The 15,952-nt window shown below is 36.3% G+C and overlaps 1 protein-coding gene across 1 annotated transcript in view; it reads left to right on the top strand.

Moving 5' to 3' along the window:
* Positions 1 to 15,952, top strand: part of cps1 (carbamoyl-phosphate synthase 1, mitochondrial) — a 37,420-nt gene that overhangs the window by 647 nt on the left and 20,821 nt on the right. Inside the window, exons 3-25 of the mRNA XM_026271457.1 lie at positions 225 to 369; positions 825 to 914; positions 992 to 1,048; positions 1,142 to 1,234; positions 1,311 to 1,400; positions 1,480 to 1,608; positions 1,941 to 2,047; positions 2,198 to 2,339; positions 2,709 to 2,786; positions 2,954 to 3,052; positions 3,140 to 3,235; positions 4,173 to 4,362; positions 4,451 to 4,608; positions 4,747 to 4,875; positions 5,412 to 5,556; positions 6,196 to 6,406; positions 7,528 to 7,726; positions 7,906 to 8,082; positions 9,491 to 9,609; positions 12,103 to 12,244; positions 12,328 to 12,393; positions 12,869 to 12,932; positions 13,048 to 13,229. Of these exons, the coding sequence (XP_026127242.1) occupies positions 225 to 369; positions 825 to 914; positions 992 to 1,048; positions 1,142 to 1,234; positions 1,311 to 1,400; positions 1,480 to 1,608; positions 1,941 to 2,047; positions 2,198 to 2,339; positions 2,709 to 2,786; positions 2,954 to 3,052; positions 3,140 to 3,235; positions 4,173 to 4,362; positions 4,451 to 4,608; positions 4,747 to 4,875; positions 5,412 to 5,556; positions 6,196 to 6,406; positions 7,528 to 7,726; positions 7,906 to 8,082; positions 9,491 to 9,609; positions 12,103 to 12,244; positions 12,328 to 12,393; positions 12,869 to 12,932; positions 13,048 to 13,229 (2,908 nt within the window). The remainder of the gene's footprint in view (positions 1 to 224; positions 370 to 824; positions 915 to 991; positions 1,049 to 1,141; positions 1,235 to 1,310; positions 1,401 to 1,479; positions 1,609 to 1,940; positions 2,048 to 2,197; positions 2,340 to 2,708; positions 2,787 to 2,953; positions 3,053 to 3,139; positions 3,236 to 4,172; positions 4,363 to 4,450; positions 4,609 to 4,746; positions 4,876 to 5,411; positions 5,557 to 6,195; positions 6,407 to 7,527; positions 7,727 to 7,905; positions 8,083 to 9,490; positions 9,610 to 12,102; positions 12,245 to 12,327; positions 12,394 to 12,868; positions 12,933 to 13,047; positions 13,230 to 15,952) is intronic.

Below are 15,952 nucleotides of genomic sequence, written 5' to 3'. Positions count from 1 at the left end.
CTTTCAGCCTGACATCTGGCTACCAGCCATCCAGAACCCTCTTGCAGCCACATAGTTTTCAAACTTAAAATCTCTTCCCAAAAGTCTTAGCTACATAACATCTAAATGCTTCATTTATTTGGTTTGTCATGTTAGTATTTCCAGTTTCCTTTTGTAGTTTTGAGATGATCATTTTAGCTTTTAATATAAAAAGTATGGTCTTAAAGTTTGTGCATGATGTCCAGCTATCCTGAGGCTCTGACAGACCCCAGTTACAGAGGGCAGATCCTGACCCTCACCTACCCCATTGTTGGAAACTACGGTGTTCCCAATACACAGCAACTGGATGAGCTGGGATTGAAGAAAAATGTGGAGTCAGATCGCATTCAGGTACTAGCAATGAAAAGATCATGGGTTTGATTCCATATAGAATGCACAAAATGACAAAATATGTTCTGTACCTGGAATGCAGTATTTATATACATTTATATTTATATTTATATATTTATACAGTAAGTCATTTTTAGATAAAAGCATCTGCCAAATACATACAATAGTATTATTAACATTTTAAAATAACAGTTTTATAAGTTAATATATTTTAAAATTTTATTTATTACTTTGATGACAGAGTTTAATTTTCAGCTGCCACTAGTCCAGTCTTCAGTTGTTTTAAATTGTAATACTTTATCACAGAATTGTATTTTTGATTACATAATTTTAGCCTTTGCGACTTTTATACTTCTTTTAAAAATGTTAGTGAAAAATATTAGTGTATATTCAACCAAAGACCATAGAATAAAATGACTTTGATTCAACCCTTATCTTTCCATATATTTTGTAAGGTGTCAGGACTGCTGGTTCAGGACTACAGTTCTGAGTACAGTCACTGGAACTCTGTCAAATCACTGGCACAGTGGCTTCAAGAGGAGAAGGTGGGTTTCCATATATTCTAATTTCGACTCACTTCCACAGTAAGTATTTAAAGCATATATTTTCCCTGTGCTTGCAGGTGCCGGCTCTTTTTGGAATAGATACCAGGATGCTAACAAAGATCATTAGAGACAAGGTCAGCATACTACTTTGAAGTATGCAGTTTGTCCAGAATGATGCTTTAAATGCATTCTGAAGGTTCCTGTCCTATTGGTTTTCTTCAAATAAGGGTACCGTTTTGGGGAAGATTGAATTTGATGGTCAGCCGGTGGAGATCACAGACCCAAACCAGAGAAATCTAGTAGCTGAGGTCTCAACCAAGGTAACCAGCATGCTTGGTCAGTTTGCTGTGCATTACATTTTCAGTGAGGGTTCACCATGACTTTTCCTGCTTTAAGGATATTCAAGTGTTTGGGAAAGGCAATCCTATCAAAGTGGTTGCTGTTGATTGTGGAATCAAGCACAACATTATAAGACTACTTGTCAAGGTAAGGAATTGTGGTCTCCTCCTAGGAAGAGGCGGAAGTGACAGGCAATATTTCAAGACTTTTCATTTTTATCTCTTAGCGTGGAGCAGAAGTGCATTTGGTGCCATGGGACCAAGACCTGATGAGTCTGGAGTATGACGGTCTTTTCATCTCCAACGGCCCAGGAGATCCTTCGCTGGCAAAGACCCTGATTCAAAATGTTCGCCAGGTGCAGAATGAAAGATAGCATTGTCTTTATGTTGAACAATTCATTTGTGCATGTTATTTTAAAATAAAATAAAACATCTTTCATCTGAAAATTACATTACTTACAATGTCATACTGGCAACCAATAGTCAATTTCTTTATTTCGTATTACAGAAGTAAAGTGGGTTGTGATTGTGAACAACAGCTGACACTTAATATTATTTAAATTGAAAAACAAATGAAAAAAGATTACATTCAGCCACACTAACTAATATGGATATTTGAAAAAAAAAAAAAAACATTGTCACACTACTGTATGTTTATCTTTCATCCTGCCTTCATAATAACCATCAGGTGCTGGAAAGTGACTGTCCTCAGCCAGTGTTTGGTATTTGTATGGGGAATCAAATCACAGCTCTGGCAGCTGGTGCACAGTCTTATAAACTACCAATGGGAAACAGGTACAAATTATTATCCAACATATTTTATGGTAAATAGACCATAATTTACTGATTATATGTCAAATTTGTGGGTTTGGGAATGAAAAACAATGGCAAAAGTTTTAATTTGTGTCCTTAGACTAATAAAAAATGTGTTCTCATTTTGTAAAGGGGCCAAAACCAGCCAGTTGTGAACGTGATGACGGGCCAAGCTTTCATCACAGCTCAGAATCATGGGTATGGCATAGACAGCGAGTCCCTTCCTCCAGGCTGGAGTCCTCTCTTCATCAATGCAAATGATGGAACCAATGAGGTCTGGATTTCATTTTTCATAATTTAACCACCCCTATGTAATTCTAAACCTGTATGACTTTCTCACTTCCATGGAATATGGGTGAAAATGTAGATTTTTGGGTTGGCTTTTTTATATATATAATGGACTCCGTCTGTCAGGCTCCAAAAAACTACTTACTTCTCATATGTAATGAAAAGTTTTTCATTGTTGGGTGAACTTTTGCTTGAACTGTGACTGCCTGGTGAAAAATTTATTTTAAGAGCTAGGAATGATTTTTAGTAATGCATTTTGCTGTTAAACTAACATGCTCCCAACAAATCTTTATGTGTGCACAATGCTTTGTTTTGTTTTTAGTGGAATCTGTTTTCTATTCTTTTTCTTTTTCAGGGCATTATGCATAATACCAAGCCAGTGTTCACAGCTCAGTTCCACCCCGAGGCCAAAGGAGGACCCACAGACACAGAGGTACTGCAGCACAGTCAGAGGATCGTGAAGAGTCTGATCTTTTGTTTTTCATGGCTGAATGTTCTCTCTTGATCATGTTGTGTTGAATCCTCTGTAGGTTTTTTTCTGGTTATTTCATTAAAAACCAACCATTGTACTTGAGCACCTTCTTCAATTATCTTTTATAGTTCCTGTTTGATGCTTTCATCTCTCTGATAAGTAATGGGAAGGAGGGGAGCATCGCATCTGTGATGCCAAAGAAACCTGCTGTTCCTCAGAGAATCCAGGTGGGGGAGACATACTACATAAAGTTGGAAGTCCTGTCTGCAGGCTGTTGAGTATAGATACTGGTACTTGTTTGTTGATTTTCCCAGGTGTCTAAAGTGTTAGTGCTGGGATCTGGAGGTCTGTCCATCGGTCAGGCAGGAGAGTTTGACTACTCGGGATCCCAGGCTGTTAAAGCTATGAAGGTGAGAAGTTTTGTTAATCTCTGCTAGTTGTGCCTCCTTTCAATAACCTAGTTCAGTCCTTTTCAGACCATTACCAGCGAATACAGTCTTTTTGAGCACATTTTGTTGAAGATGCATCAGGTTCAAGATGGTGTATAGTAAGCTATTTAGTGCTACAGTAGTTTGTTACTGCTTTGCTATCCTTAGATGAGTTGTTCATCAGCAAAAATGCTTTCTGGTAAAGCTAGTTGGGACAACTAGCACATCAGCATCCACAACAGAACAGCAGGGCAGCCTTAAGGCCTGTTAGTAACATACACATAATGCCATATTATTATATTTTTTTTTTTGAAAATCTCTCTTTCAAGACTTTTGTTGGTCTTTTGATGAGTCTTTGTCAGTGTTATATTAGTATTATTTATATACTAATGAAGTGTTTAATAATTTCTTCCTTTATTTTTATATTTTTATTTTATTCTTACTTTCAGTTTTAATCATTGTGCTGTGTGCTTTTGTCACTTTTATTAGATTTTGTTTCAGTGCAAATTAATTTTTATTTCTTTTGTTTTTGTTTTAGCAGTTTTAGTAATTAAACTTTTCAATTAGTTTCCATGGCAAAATTTCAACATTAGATTATTTTCATGTAATTTAAATATATTTTATTTTGTTTCGGCTTTAATTCAATAAATTTTTTTAAGAATAATTCTAGTACCGTATTTCTAGTACCGTATTTCTAGTTTATTTTTTCATATATTTTTAGGGTTGTTTGTTGTTGTTGTTGTTATTATTATTATTATTATTATTATTATTATTATTATTAATAAAAAAATATATTGTAACATTTTCCAGAAAAGAGTTGTACAATTTTCACAGTTCGAGAACCACTGCCCTACTTGAAGCCACAGTACAGGTGTTCTTGCTCACAGCACTGTTTCTTATTTCTTGTTTCTGTCTACAGGAGGAAAACCTACAAACTGTGCTGATTAACCCCAACATTGCCTCGGTACAGACTAATGAGGTTGGCACCAAGCAGGCAGACTCTGTGTACTTCCTGCCCATCACTCCTGAGTTTGTAACAGAGGTGATCAAGATAGAGCGACCCGACGGCATTCTGCTCTCCATGGGAGGACAGACGGCTCTCAACTGCGGTAGGCATTCAGCATCAAACTTTACCCAAATTCACCAACACTGAAAGGCTTGACTGATGGTGCATTATGTTCCTGTCCATTGTGTCAGGGGTGGAGCTCTTTCAGAGTGGCGTCCTGCAGAAGTATGGAGTGCAAGTTTTGGGCACACCTGTGGAGTCCATCATGGCCACCGAGGACCGGCAGCTCTTTTCAGATAAACTAATGGCGATCAATGAAAAAATTGCTCCCAGTATTGCTGTTAAAACAGTGAGACGGATATCTGCTAAATGTGTCACTGCTCAAAGTTGTGATTCCAAAAACCTTTCACTGTAGTTGCTATGTTGGACACTGTTTGAAAAGATTTTTGTTGGTAAACATGTACTGATGACCGTTTTTGTTTGGAAGGTGGCAGATGCCTTGAAGGCAGCAGATGAGATTGGCTACCCTGTCATGTTGAGATCAGCTTATGCTCTGGGTGGCCTTGGCTCAGGCCTGTGTGCTAATAAAGAGAAGCTAGAGGACACTGCTCGCAAGGTAAGCGCCGTAAAACATGAAATAACATGATGCTAATATATTCCATTGTGCTCTGAATTTAAAAGTTATCTGCTTTATGATCAGGTATAGGGCAAGAAAGCTTAATGTTTCTTCCTGAACAAAGAGTTTTATTAAAGGTTGTTTATATATGCTTTATATATATAAAATATAAATATTTGTATCTGTCCAATATCCACTAATAACATTTGTTTTTTGTGCTGAATATTTTAACTTATTTTTAATAGACACTTTTTTCTCCATTCATAAATGTTTAAAGACACTAAAATAAATGTTTAATTTGTCTGCTGTCGGTCCAATAGAATTTTAACTGCTTCACCCATTTTTGTAGCTAAAAGTCTTAAATGCTCTTTTTTTCCCCCACTGGTTATGAAGTTGAGTTCTGAAGGCTATGGTATGTGTTCATAGCACTCTTATCTCTAGAAGATCATGGAAAATTGGATTCCTCTTGATATGGCTGTTTTCGAGATGGTTTGGTATCATGAAAGTCCATTCATTCTTGGTCTGTTCTGTTACAGGCCCTGGCCATGAGCAGCCAGATCCTGGTGGAAAAGTCCTTGCTGGGCTGGAAGGAAGTGGAATATGAGGTGGTTCGAGATGTTGCTGATAACTGTGTCACTGTCTGCAATATGGAGAACTTTGACCCTCTGGGCATCCATACAGGTACCATGCTGTCTATGTAGAACATGAACATGTTTTGTTACATTATTCAGAAAATAAGAGGTGAGGTTCATTTTTCGTGTTATTAAAAAAAAAAAAAGTCATATATATTTGAATAATTTTTGAATTACACATTTTAAATCTATTATATTATATAAAATGTATGTTTACATGTAAGCCTTTAATGAAATGTATTTATATTAATATAACACATTATAAGGTTAGTTTAGGTTGTCAAATGTAATAAATTTTCCATTAAAAAAATTTAATCATTTGGAAAAAACTGATCAAGACTTGCATGTATGCAGGGTGTAAGGAAAGCATTTAGTACTTTTTTTTTTAACCTCAATGATTACATTAATTCACCTGTTTTAATGAAGTCATTAAATTAAAACAGTTTTTGAGAATTTCTTTTTCTTTTTTTAAATGAAATCGAAATGATATTTTTTAAGAATGTGGTACATGCATGTTAAACAAGATTTTTATCTCCTTTTCATCGTCTTTGACATTGATCCCTGCATACACATCCATATTCATAACCCATTAAGCCATGTGAATTTAAACACCAGTTACATCGCATGAGGACATGCACTGTAAATTCTCAAGAGCTTTTGTTAATGGCCCTTTCTGGTCATCCCAAAGGTGACTCCATCGTGGTTGCACCCAGCCAGACTCTGTCCAATGAGGAATACCACATGCTAAGAGAGACTGCTATTAAAGTTGTGCGTCATCTGGGCATTGTGGGAGAGTGCAATATCCAGTATGCCCTGCATCCGTCCTCTCTGGAGTACTGTATCATTGAGGTGAATGCCCGCCTCTCCAGAAGCTCAGCACTGGCTTCCAAAGCCACAGGGTGAGATCATAATATATAAATATTTTTTAAAGTACTGTATATAGGTATGCAAGCATTATGGGTGCTTAGTTATGTCTTTAGGGACCTCACTGCAGTGTATTTGAGTTCATTTAACAATGTATAGATACAGATTTAAGAGTAGTTTCTTTGGCTTGGTTAGAGTTTTACCTGCAAAACAGACGTTTCTCTGTGATCAGCTAAAGGTGTCAGTTTCACACCGTCCTTGGTCTTGCATTTATCGTCACCAAAATATTGAGAACTGACTGCAGCCAAAGTTCTGTGTATGTTGAGAGCCAGACTCTAAAAAACACCCACCCACCCCTCTGTCTGTTCAGTGTGAAATGAATCCATATCCTTTGAAAGCATTGATGCCACACGCTCTGTAAGAAGACAAACAAACTGTGGTGAATAAACAGAACAGATTGTATTGTCTTATCAGAAGATCAGTGTGAAGAGGCAAAAATAGTTTGAATACCTTGTGGAGCAATTATTATATTTTTCCCTAAAAATCAATATGGAGGGTTTTTTGGAAAGCATTGTTCTTTAAACTGCACTGAGGGCAAGTTTATAGTCTTTAATAAATCTCAAGAGGTATTTTTAAGTCATTTTAAGATTATTAATTTTTTTTTTGACAACTGTTAATTCTTTAATAGAAATACAAGTAGTCACAAGTTAGGTAATGGTTGACATACACTAAGTGAATAAAGGTTATACATAAATGTCATAGTTTAAATAGTTTGGTCTTGGAGATGTATAGCATTTAACTTTTTTAACAGATGTTAATTCTTTAGTAGAAATACAAGTTATCACAAATTAGGTAATGGTTGACATGCAGTAAGTATAGAGGATATAAATAAATGTCATAGCTTAGATAGTTTGGTCTTGGAAATGTATAGCATTTTTAGTATCTTGACAAACTGGAACAAGATTTGAGACACTTCTGAGATCTTTCTGAAACTCGAGAGGAGACACAAGTGAAATGACATGACAAAAGTCACATTTTGCTCTCCATTAAATATCGCAAGTGTTTCTCACAGACAGCAATGACATTTAAAAAGTTTTTCATAACCATTTTCTTCTTGTAGAAAACATTACTCTACTTTCTGACTCTTTTTCACTAGGTATCCACTAGCATTTGTAGCTGCTAAACTAGCACTGGGCATCCCACTGCCGGACATAAAGAATGCAGTGTCGGAGCAGACCACAGCCTGTTTTGAGCCCAGTTTGGATTATATTGTCACCAAAATACCTCGCTGGGATCTGGACCGCTTCCACGGGATGTCTCGGGAGATTGGCAGTGCCATGAAGAGTGTTGGAGAGGTGCGTGTTACCATGGCTACTGAATCTAACACAGATTAAAACTAACCAAAGACCAAATTATGATTTTGATTCTTCGGTGCCAATTTGATTTAAGTCTGTATCACAGTTAGTTCAGTGCTGTTGACTTACAGAAACAGAATGACTTCTGTCTCCAACCTCTAATTTTCCTCCCCTCACAGGTCATGGCAATTGGCCGAACCTTTGAGGAGAGCATCCAGAAGGCTTTGCGGATGTGCCACCCCTCAGTGGACGGCTTTGTACCACGTCTGCCTCTGAAAAGAGATTGGGAAGAGCAGAGAGACCTTCAGCAAGAGCTCTCGCTGCCTTCAAGCACTCGTATCTTCTCCCTCGCCCAGGTGTGTGACCCGTAGCATTAAGAAAAGTGCATTAGAGTCTAGATGATAGATTCTGATTCTTTTTGAATCAATATAACAGCCATATTTAAATCAGGCTCATGACTTATGAACCAGTGAGACAGCAGTTTTTACATCTGTCCTAACCCTTTGTGTCCAGATTAGATAGTGTATATATACTCTACTGTATAGAAGTTTGGGGTGAGTGTGCTGTTTTTTTTTTTTTTTTTTTTACAAAGATGCATTAAATTACAAAATGCTAAAAAAAAAAGGATGAAAAATTATTGTATATAAATTTATATAAAAGAATCCTGGGAAAAATGTTTCATGGTTTCCACTGAAATATTAGGTTTCAAAACTGTTTTCAATAACGATAATACAAATAAATGTCAAATATAAGAGTAATATAAATGTAAAAGTAAATAGCTGATGAAAGCTTCACCATTCAGCTTGACCATTACAGAAATAAATTACATTTTAAAGTTATCTATTGCATATATAATATTGAAATTCTATAAAACATTTACTAAATTGAACAATTTAATGCAATTTACTGATTCCCGAGCAACTGGCGAAGCTACTTTAGGAGATTTGGTGCAATAGGATAAATATTCTTTGGGAGTATAATGTAATGTAAACCTTAATTTTAAAGAATTATTCAATGAAATCCTTGATTCTGATTGGTCAGTCACAGAATTTTGTGGTCAAATATTTTTGTTTTGTAAGACCACTTAAGTATAGAATTATCCTATTGTCAACCATTTCCTAATTTCTGAGTGAACTGTTTCCTCTCTCATTTTTTTCTGTTTACATTTAAATCAATGTTTTGTCAATTTGTGTGCAAAATAACCCCCTTCAGGTTGATGCAAGACCCCTCTGTATCCCCTGGGCATTCATTAAAAATGAAAATTACCTGTCTGCCTAAAGAGGAAACAGCCTACTTTTCCTCAAAATATGTGTCATGTGAGTGTCAAATGGACACGTTGATGTTGGCAGATTTATTACAGAATAATTGGGCAAATCCTATCAAGACATGGGACATCAATAACTCTCAAGGTTGGTCTCACTTGTAATACTGGAGTTTGATGTTAGTCTCCAGGCACATCATTTCATTCAAAGCAGGTTATGCCTTCTATTAAGCAGACAGGCTATTAAGTGCTGTGCCCTGATTGGTCCTCCCACAGCGCTATGGCAACAGCCAGTTACAGCTCATTGGGCTCTGCTCTGTATTCAAGGGACACCACCAGCTAACAGCCAACAATCAAGACCCATTATTTCTCATTTAACAATGACCCAACAATTTCTTGTAGATCACAATCATTTATTAGAAAAGCCTGTTTATGTTAATGCCATTTATAGTATGCTGATCTGATGCTGATTTTATATTATGTTGATTGTTTTGTTTCTCAAGGCCCTTCACAGTGGTGTGACTGTTGATCAGATCCATGACCTCACTGCTATAGACAAATGGTTCCTGCACAAACTGAAGCACATTACTGCCATGGAGCAGCTCCTGGGTCAGTATACCAGGTGAGAGAGTAACAAATACATTCAGACACGCAAAACTGATATTTATAGACAGAACTGCACACCACTTGACCATCAAACTTAAGTACTGTCGTGAGTTCGAGTCTCGGGCCGGCAGGAATTGTGGGTGGGGGGAGTGCATGAACAGTTCTCTCTCCACCTTCAATACCACGACTTAGGTGCCCTTGAGCAAGGCATCGAACCCCCAACTGCTCCCCGGGCGCCGCAGCATAAATGGCTGCCCACTGCTCCGGGTGTGTGTTCACAGTGTGTGTGTGTGTGTGTGTGTGTGTGTGTTCACTGCTCTGTGTGTGTGCACTTCAGATGGGTTAAATGCAGAGCACAAATTCTGAATATGGGTCACCATACTTGGCTGAATGTCACATCACTTTCACTTTTCACTTTCACTTAGTCAGAGAGAGCTTGTATGTATTAAAGTACAAGAGGGTAAATAACATTTTACTTCTCAAGATCATATCCCGATCGCTGTCAAAAATCACTGGAAATGAATAATTAATATTTTCCCTGTTGAAAATTTCATTGGATTACGGCAATTAAAATAATAAATAATAAATAATAAAGGTGATATTATAAAATAACTAAAATTCTATTACTGTAATTCTAAAGTCATTCTCATTAGTGTACTGCGTAGATTTATTAAATTACTGTGAAATAAATAAATTATTCAATTACTTGCATGATAAATATTCATTGTATTGCTTGAAAAACATTACAAATTTGCTGTATTGCAAAAAAAAAAAAAAAGTCTGGATTCATTATAATTATGAGAATTTGGGATACAAAATAGGTTTAGTTGTAATAAAAAATTGTTGCAATACAAAATATCTTAATGGTTCTATTAATACCAATATATCATGCAAAATCATTGTGTAATGTAATGCATTAATATACAGAAAAGAAAGAAAGAAAGTGAAGTGACATTCAGCCAAGTATGGTGACCCATACTCAGAATTTGTGCTCTGCATTTAACCCATCCGAAGTGCACACACACAGAGCAGTGAACAAACACACACACTGTGAGCACACACCCGGAGCAGTGGGCAGCCATTTATGCTGCGGCGCCCGGGGAGCAGTTGGGGGTTCGATGCCTTGCTCAAGGGCACCTAAGTCGTGGTATTGAAGGATCTTGATTCTGATTGTTCAGGTGCAGTCATATATTTTTATGACTTGTTTAATGACCACTGAAGTGTCTAACTGACTGGTTGTTCCTGACAATCTATTTCCAGTACATTGCCTACTTCTCAGATTCACTTTTTTTCTGTCTTCATCAGTTCAAGCCCTTCTCTTCATTTCATTATTCACAGGGTAAGCTGTATTCCTTTGCCCATTTTAGGCATTTTCTGGAGCCTTTCACTTCAGTGATGTATATGTGGAGTTTCTGTTCACCACTTATGAATGAAACGGATTACATGTGTTTAGTGCTCGGTGATGTGCACTCCGCCCTTTGTTTGGGCTTAAAATAAGAAAAATAATACTTCAAGGAAAGAAATTTGTGAACTATATTTGCTCAAGATCTTTTTGTGTTTGTTCATTACCCTTTTTGAGTATGAATGCATTTTTTTTTGCATCAATATAGCAAAAAAAAACAACAATCTTTTAATCCAATTTTTTGTTCCAGATTTTTATGTTTTCATGTTCAGTATTATTTTAAATGGGACAAGGACAAGGCCAAGGCCCTACACATTTTATGTGGTTTAAATGCAGCCCGTTTGGCCTCTTAACTTGAGTACCCCGGTCTAGAGAATAACCTGAGCTTGTTCTGTAGTTAAAGACTCAAAAATCTAAGATTGAACCTTCAGGTTTTCAGTTACAACTCTGATATTTAACCAATAGACTACTTTCAGGTGAGCACTAACCTCTTTAAGCACAGTACAGTGAGAAGTCTCACATTTGGTGCGTGGGATAGTGAGGACTGGTTGTCTCTGTCCATAGCTACTGACACTCTACTGTCTCACACTCCTGCTGGTTTTAATGCTCTTTACTTTGTTAATAAACAATGGTCAGATTTAAACCCGGACCAGTACATACACAGAGGTTTTTTTCTCTCGAGAAGAGTTTTAATCACCTGAATTGTTTTATGTCCATACAGAGCTTATAAAACATGAATGTTACGGAAGAAAAATCCACAAGTTTTGATTCCAGTGCTCTTTGATCTTTGTTCAGATGTTGTATTGATTTAATGTGTTAAGCATCTTTAGCCAGGATTTTTTTTTTTTTTGATATTTTCTTTCCTTCCATGTACACTGAAGCTTGAACTTTCTGATGATCAAAGGTTCACAGTTCGCTATTTATCTTAAAAATATTTTTTCCTCTAATGACTTTGCATGTATTTACCAAAAAAGTAAGAAGAAAAAGAGCTTAGAAAATGCTATGTAACCAATCAGTAAAGAGGAATAAATAGTTAATATTCGGCTAAGTTTTAGAGTCAGCGCATTCTGTATGTCTTGAGTTTTTTAATCCATTTTCCTCCCTCAGTGCCACAGTGCCGAGAGATCTACTTCTAAAGGCCAAGATGGATGGTTTCTCAGACCGACAGGTTGGTCAGGCTATGAACATCTCAGAGGGAGAAGCTCGGGTGCTCAGGCTCAACCAGAACATCAGACCTTGGGTCAAACAGGTTTGAACCCATTGCCAGAAATATCTGTTTATGATTATAATGACTTTTGCTTCATGATAAATGCTTCTTGTGCTTACTTTCAGATCGATACACTTGCTGCTGAATACCCTGCAGCCACCAATTATTTGTATTGCACTTACCATGGTCAGGTAAACCACTCTATCCAACCTTTATACAGGGTCTTTGATGGTTGAAGCATCGGGCATTTTGTCCAATTCCCTGTCTAGACTTTTCCATAGTATTTTTCTAGACAATTTTGGTACACAGGAGAAACTGAGGGAAAGCTTAATTTAACATTTAGAGTATTTCTAAACCATAGAGAAAATAAATAAGGTGTATTTAATAAATAAATATGTAAGTTGAAAAGGAAAAAATAATATTACAAAAAATATTGAATGTAAAATTATTAAAATTATTAAATGTAAAATTAATTCAACAAAACCAAAAACTAAAAAATCTTTAAACAAAATTTGAATTGATACAATTTTGAAATTCATTATGGTAGATAGCACTCGTGACATTACGTGACATCAAATAAAATATAATTTTGCAATTCATTATGAAGATTGGAGCTTCTGGTATATGTGTGTGGATGAACCCAATTTTGGTTTGTCCTTCTAACAGGAGCATGACTTGGATTTTAAGGATCGCGGTATCATGATTGTGGGTTGTGGTCCGTATCACATTGGTGAGTTCAAATCATTCTCAGATTTTTATCCCATTCATTTATTATCTTCATTAGTTTTAATGAGCAGTTAGTGAAGGAGCGGGTCAGGGCAGCGTTTCACTCTACTCCCCCACAGGCAGCAGTGTGGAGTTTGACTGGTGTGCGGTGTCAAGCATTCGTGCCCTTAGACAGATGGGCAAGCGTACAGTAGTGGTGAACCATAACCCAGAGACGGTCAGTACGGACTTTGATGAGTGTGACCGTCTGTACTTTGAGGAGTTAACCCTGGAGCGCATCCTGGACATCACACAGCAGGAGGTGAGAGGTCAAAGTTCAGCCTGTGCACCTGGTGCCTTTAAGTAAGTGAAAGGTATTATTCACTTTCATATTTGACAAGGACATTATGATATGGTCCCATTTCTGAAATCTAAAATCTGATTGGTTGAGCAAGGCTAAGTTAGCGTTTTATGATTTATTATTTCCAGTACATGTAATTATTATAAATGCATCTTTTCCTGGCATCAAAAAAAATAAAATAAAAGTTGTTCTAACTAGCACAGCTTGACAAAGCCCGGTTTGTCACCATTGTGTTGTTTAAAAAAAGTATTTTTCAAAAAGGAATACTATAGATGGAGGCAAGTTGATTTTTTTTATTTATTTTTTTTATAATAACTATTGTTATATTTGTTTTAATAGTTAACAGTAAGACTGGTTTGGTGAGTATAATTATTTACTTAGTTAAATATTTTGACATTATTATAGGGAAAACAGTATTGTTCCGATAATAGTACAGGCATGTAAAGCCTAATATGAAGCAAAGCATTGACATTATACTAAATCTATTTTTTGTTCTCCACACTTGCGTCCCTAAATCTTTTTCCTGATCTTATCAGGCTACATGCTGCCATTTTTGAGCTGTGGAAAAAAAAATTCCCCCATTTTGTTCTCCGCCTCATAAGAAACAACCTGCTTAATACAATGTTCCAATCTCCCCTGTTATCTCGTCTGAAAGTATATAAGAGTTAATGTGAAAAAGTAGGAGTTTCCTTTATAAAACCGGCAGCAGACTGTCTATACTATAGAATGCGAGCAATTCCTCATTTTCTTCTTTGGTGTTCAGCAATGTGTGACTGTTGACAAGATCCGACTGGTCTTAATGAATATGACAGCAGGACTAACTCCACTGCTGCCGCCACCAGCGTTAGACTGTTTATGCAGCCAGTGCTATACAAACAACATCATGTGTTTCCACTGAATATGAATTCTTTAATGCCTGGACTGGTATTTTAAAATCTCATCACAATTTAAAAAAGTGATATTCAAGCACAACACTGATGGCACATGTTTTCAGCTGCATCTTGAAATAGTTTCCCCATTCTTTTTCTTCATAGGCATTTCAAAAGGAATCAGAGCATTAAAGCATTTGATTCTAACTAAGCATTAAATGTTTTTGAAAACCAGAAAAATAGATATGGTATGTTCAGAATAGTGTATTAGTATTCTGTATTATTCCTACCGTAAATGCTGGTATGTTTGCTGGTATGTTACGCATACAGATTCCAAAATACTTAATACAATACAATAGATAGTACAGTATACTGTTAACAGTTTTCAGTTATTAACACTATAATCATTTTTAGGGCTGTGTGATAATGAAGAAAAATATGACAACTTGTTACATAATATGAAATGCTATAGAATGCAGTAGGTGTGTAAAATACATTGCAATTAAAAAGTGACATAAACAACATAGATGACTTATCTCCCCACACTGGTTTGCTATGCAAGTGGCATATTGTGATTTGTAAATTTTGATTATTTGCTAAATATATTTTTTTATATAATACATGCTCAGCAGCCCTATACTTTTGTCATTTGAAAAAAGTTTTGTGGGAATGAGCAGTCGTTGCCAAGCTATTTTGCTGCAGTTTCTGTTTCCACAGTAACATAAACTTCTGTGATTGGTCATTCTTCAGTATTATGTGAAGAGCAGTTCTCCACCGGGATTATGGCAATTAAAAAAAAAAGTTAAATAAAATTGAAATCACACTGCTACAGAATCATATCCCTTCACTTAACAACCTCTGGATGAAAAGATTCTAATTTATATTGTGAGAATGTTCTCTATAGAGAGAATAAATGCTGTTTTATGCAGCTTCAGACCTAGACGCCATTATCTCAAGAGACTAACCAGGAGATGCCTCTAAGTGTCTAAGCAGTGTGTGGGGAGCTCATTTCTATTCCCTTTATAGTGATGGAGCCACTAAAGTCTTCACTGATGATGCAAAACCTGACCTTCTCTAACAGCCATTGACTTTTCCATTCAGACACATTATAAGCTAGGTGATTAAAGCATGGGTTGATCAAGTGTTTGTTGTTATGCTCAGAGGTTGTAATAAATTCCCAGACGCTGTGTAGCGATTTATTGCCATTACGGTAGTGTGCTCTGATAAACCTGGAGGGAACGGTGTATGAATAGTGAAGTGTGCATACATGTGCTTGCCATCGGAATGTGAAGAATGGGATCAGAAGGTATATGATAGCTCTCAAAGCGTAAAATAATGCCATGTCATGTTCCAGGGTCAGGTCCTGGGACCACAGCTCATCCCTGAAACAGAGAGAAAGACAACATCAGCAGATGAGAGTCTAGATTGAGCAATACCAAATCATTGTGAATTCATGCAATGAATGAGAAATGATTATAGTAATTTGTTAAAACAGCACTCTGATTAAAACCTTCTTTGCTTAAAACAAATTTTCTGTCGTATTAGAGGATGAAGCAAGCTTTATTAGATTCATAAGTAGCCCTATTTGTAGTCTTTGGTCATGGGGGGGATACAATCAGTCATATGTTAAATTGTAGAGTTGAAACTGTAATTATAAAAAGCACTTGTCATTCGGTAGATGTATGTGTACTGAAAGGAATATTTGGGATTTATAGGAATATTATAATGAATGCAATTGTGCATTTGATGAAATGAAATTATTTGAGCTGTAAGATTGTCTAAATATAGTAGTCATTTTTACTGGTGGATGAATGC

The sequence above is a fragment of the Carassius auratus genome, chromosome 9 (genome assembly GCF_003368295.1).
Source record: "Carassius auratus strain Wakin chromosome 9, ASM336829v1, whole genome shotgun sequence".
In the NCBI taxonomy this organism is placed as follows: domain Eukaryota; kingdom Metazoa; phylum Chordata; class Actinopteri; order Cypriniformes; family Cyprinidae; genus Carassius; species Carassius auratus.
The sequence above is the reverse complement of the archived record's forward strand: the minus strand, read 5'-3'. Positions and strand labels throughout refer to the sequence as shown.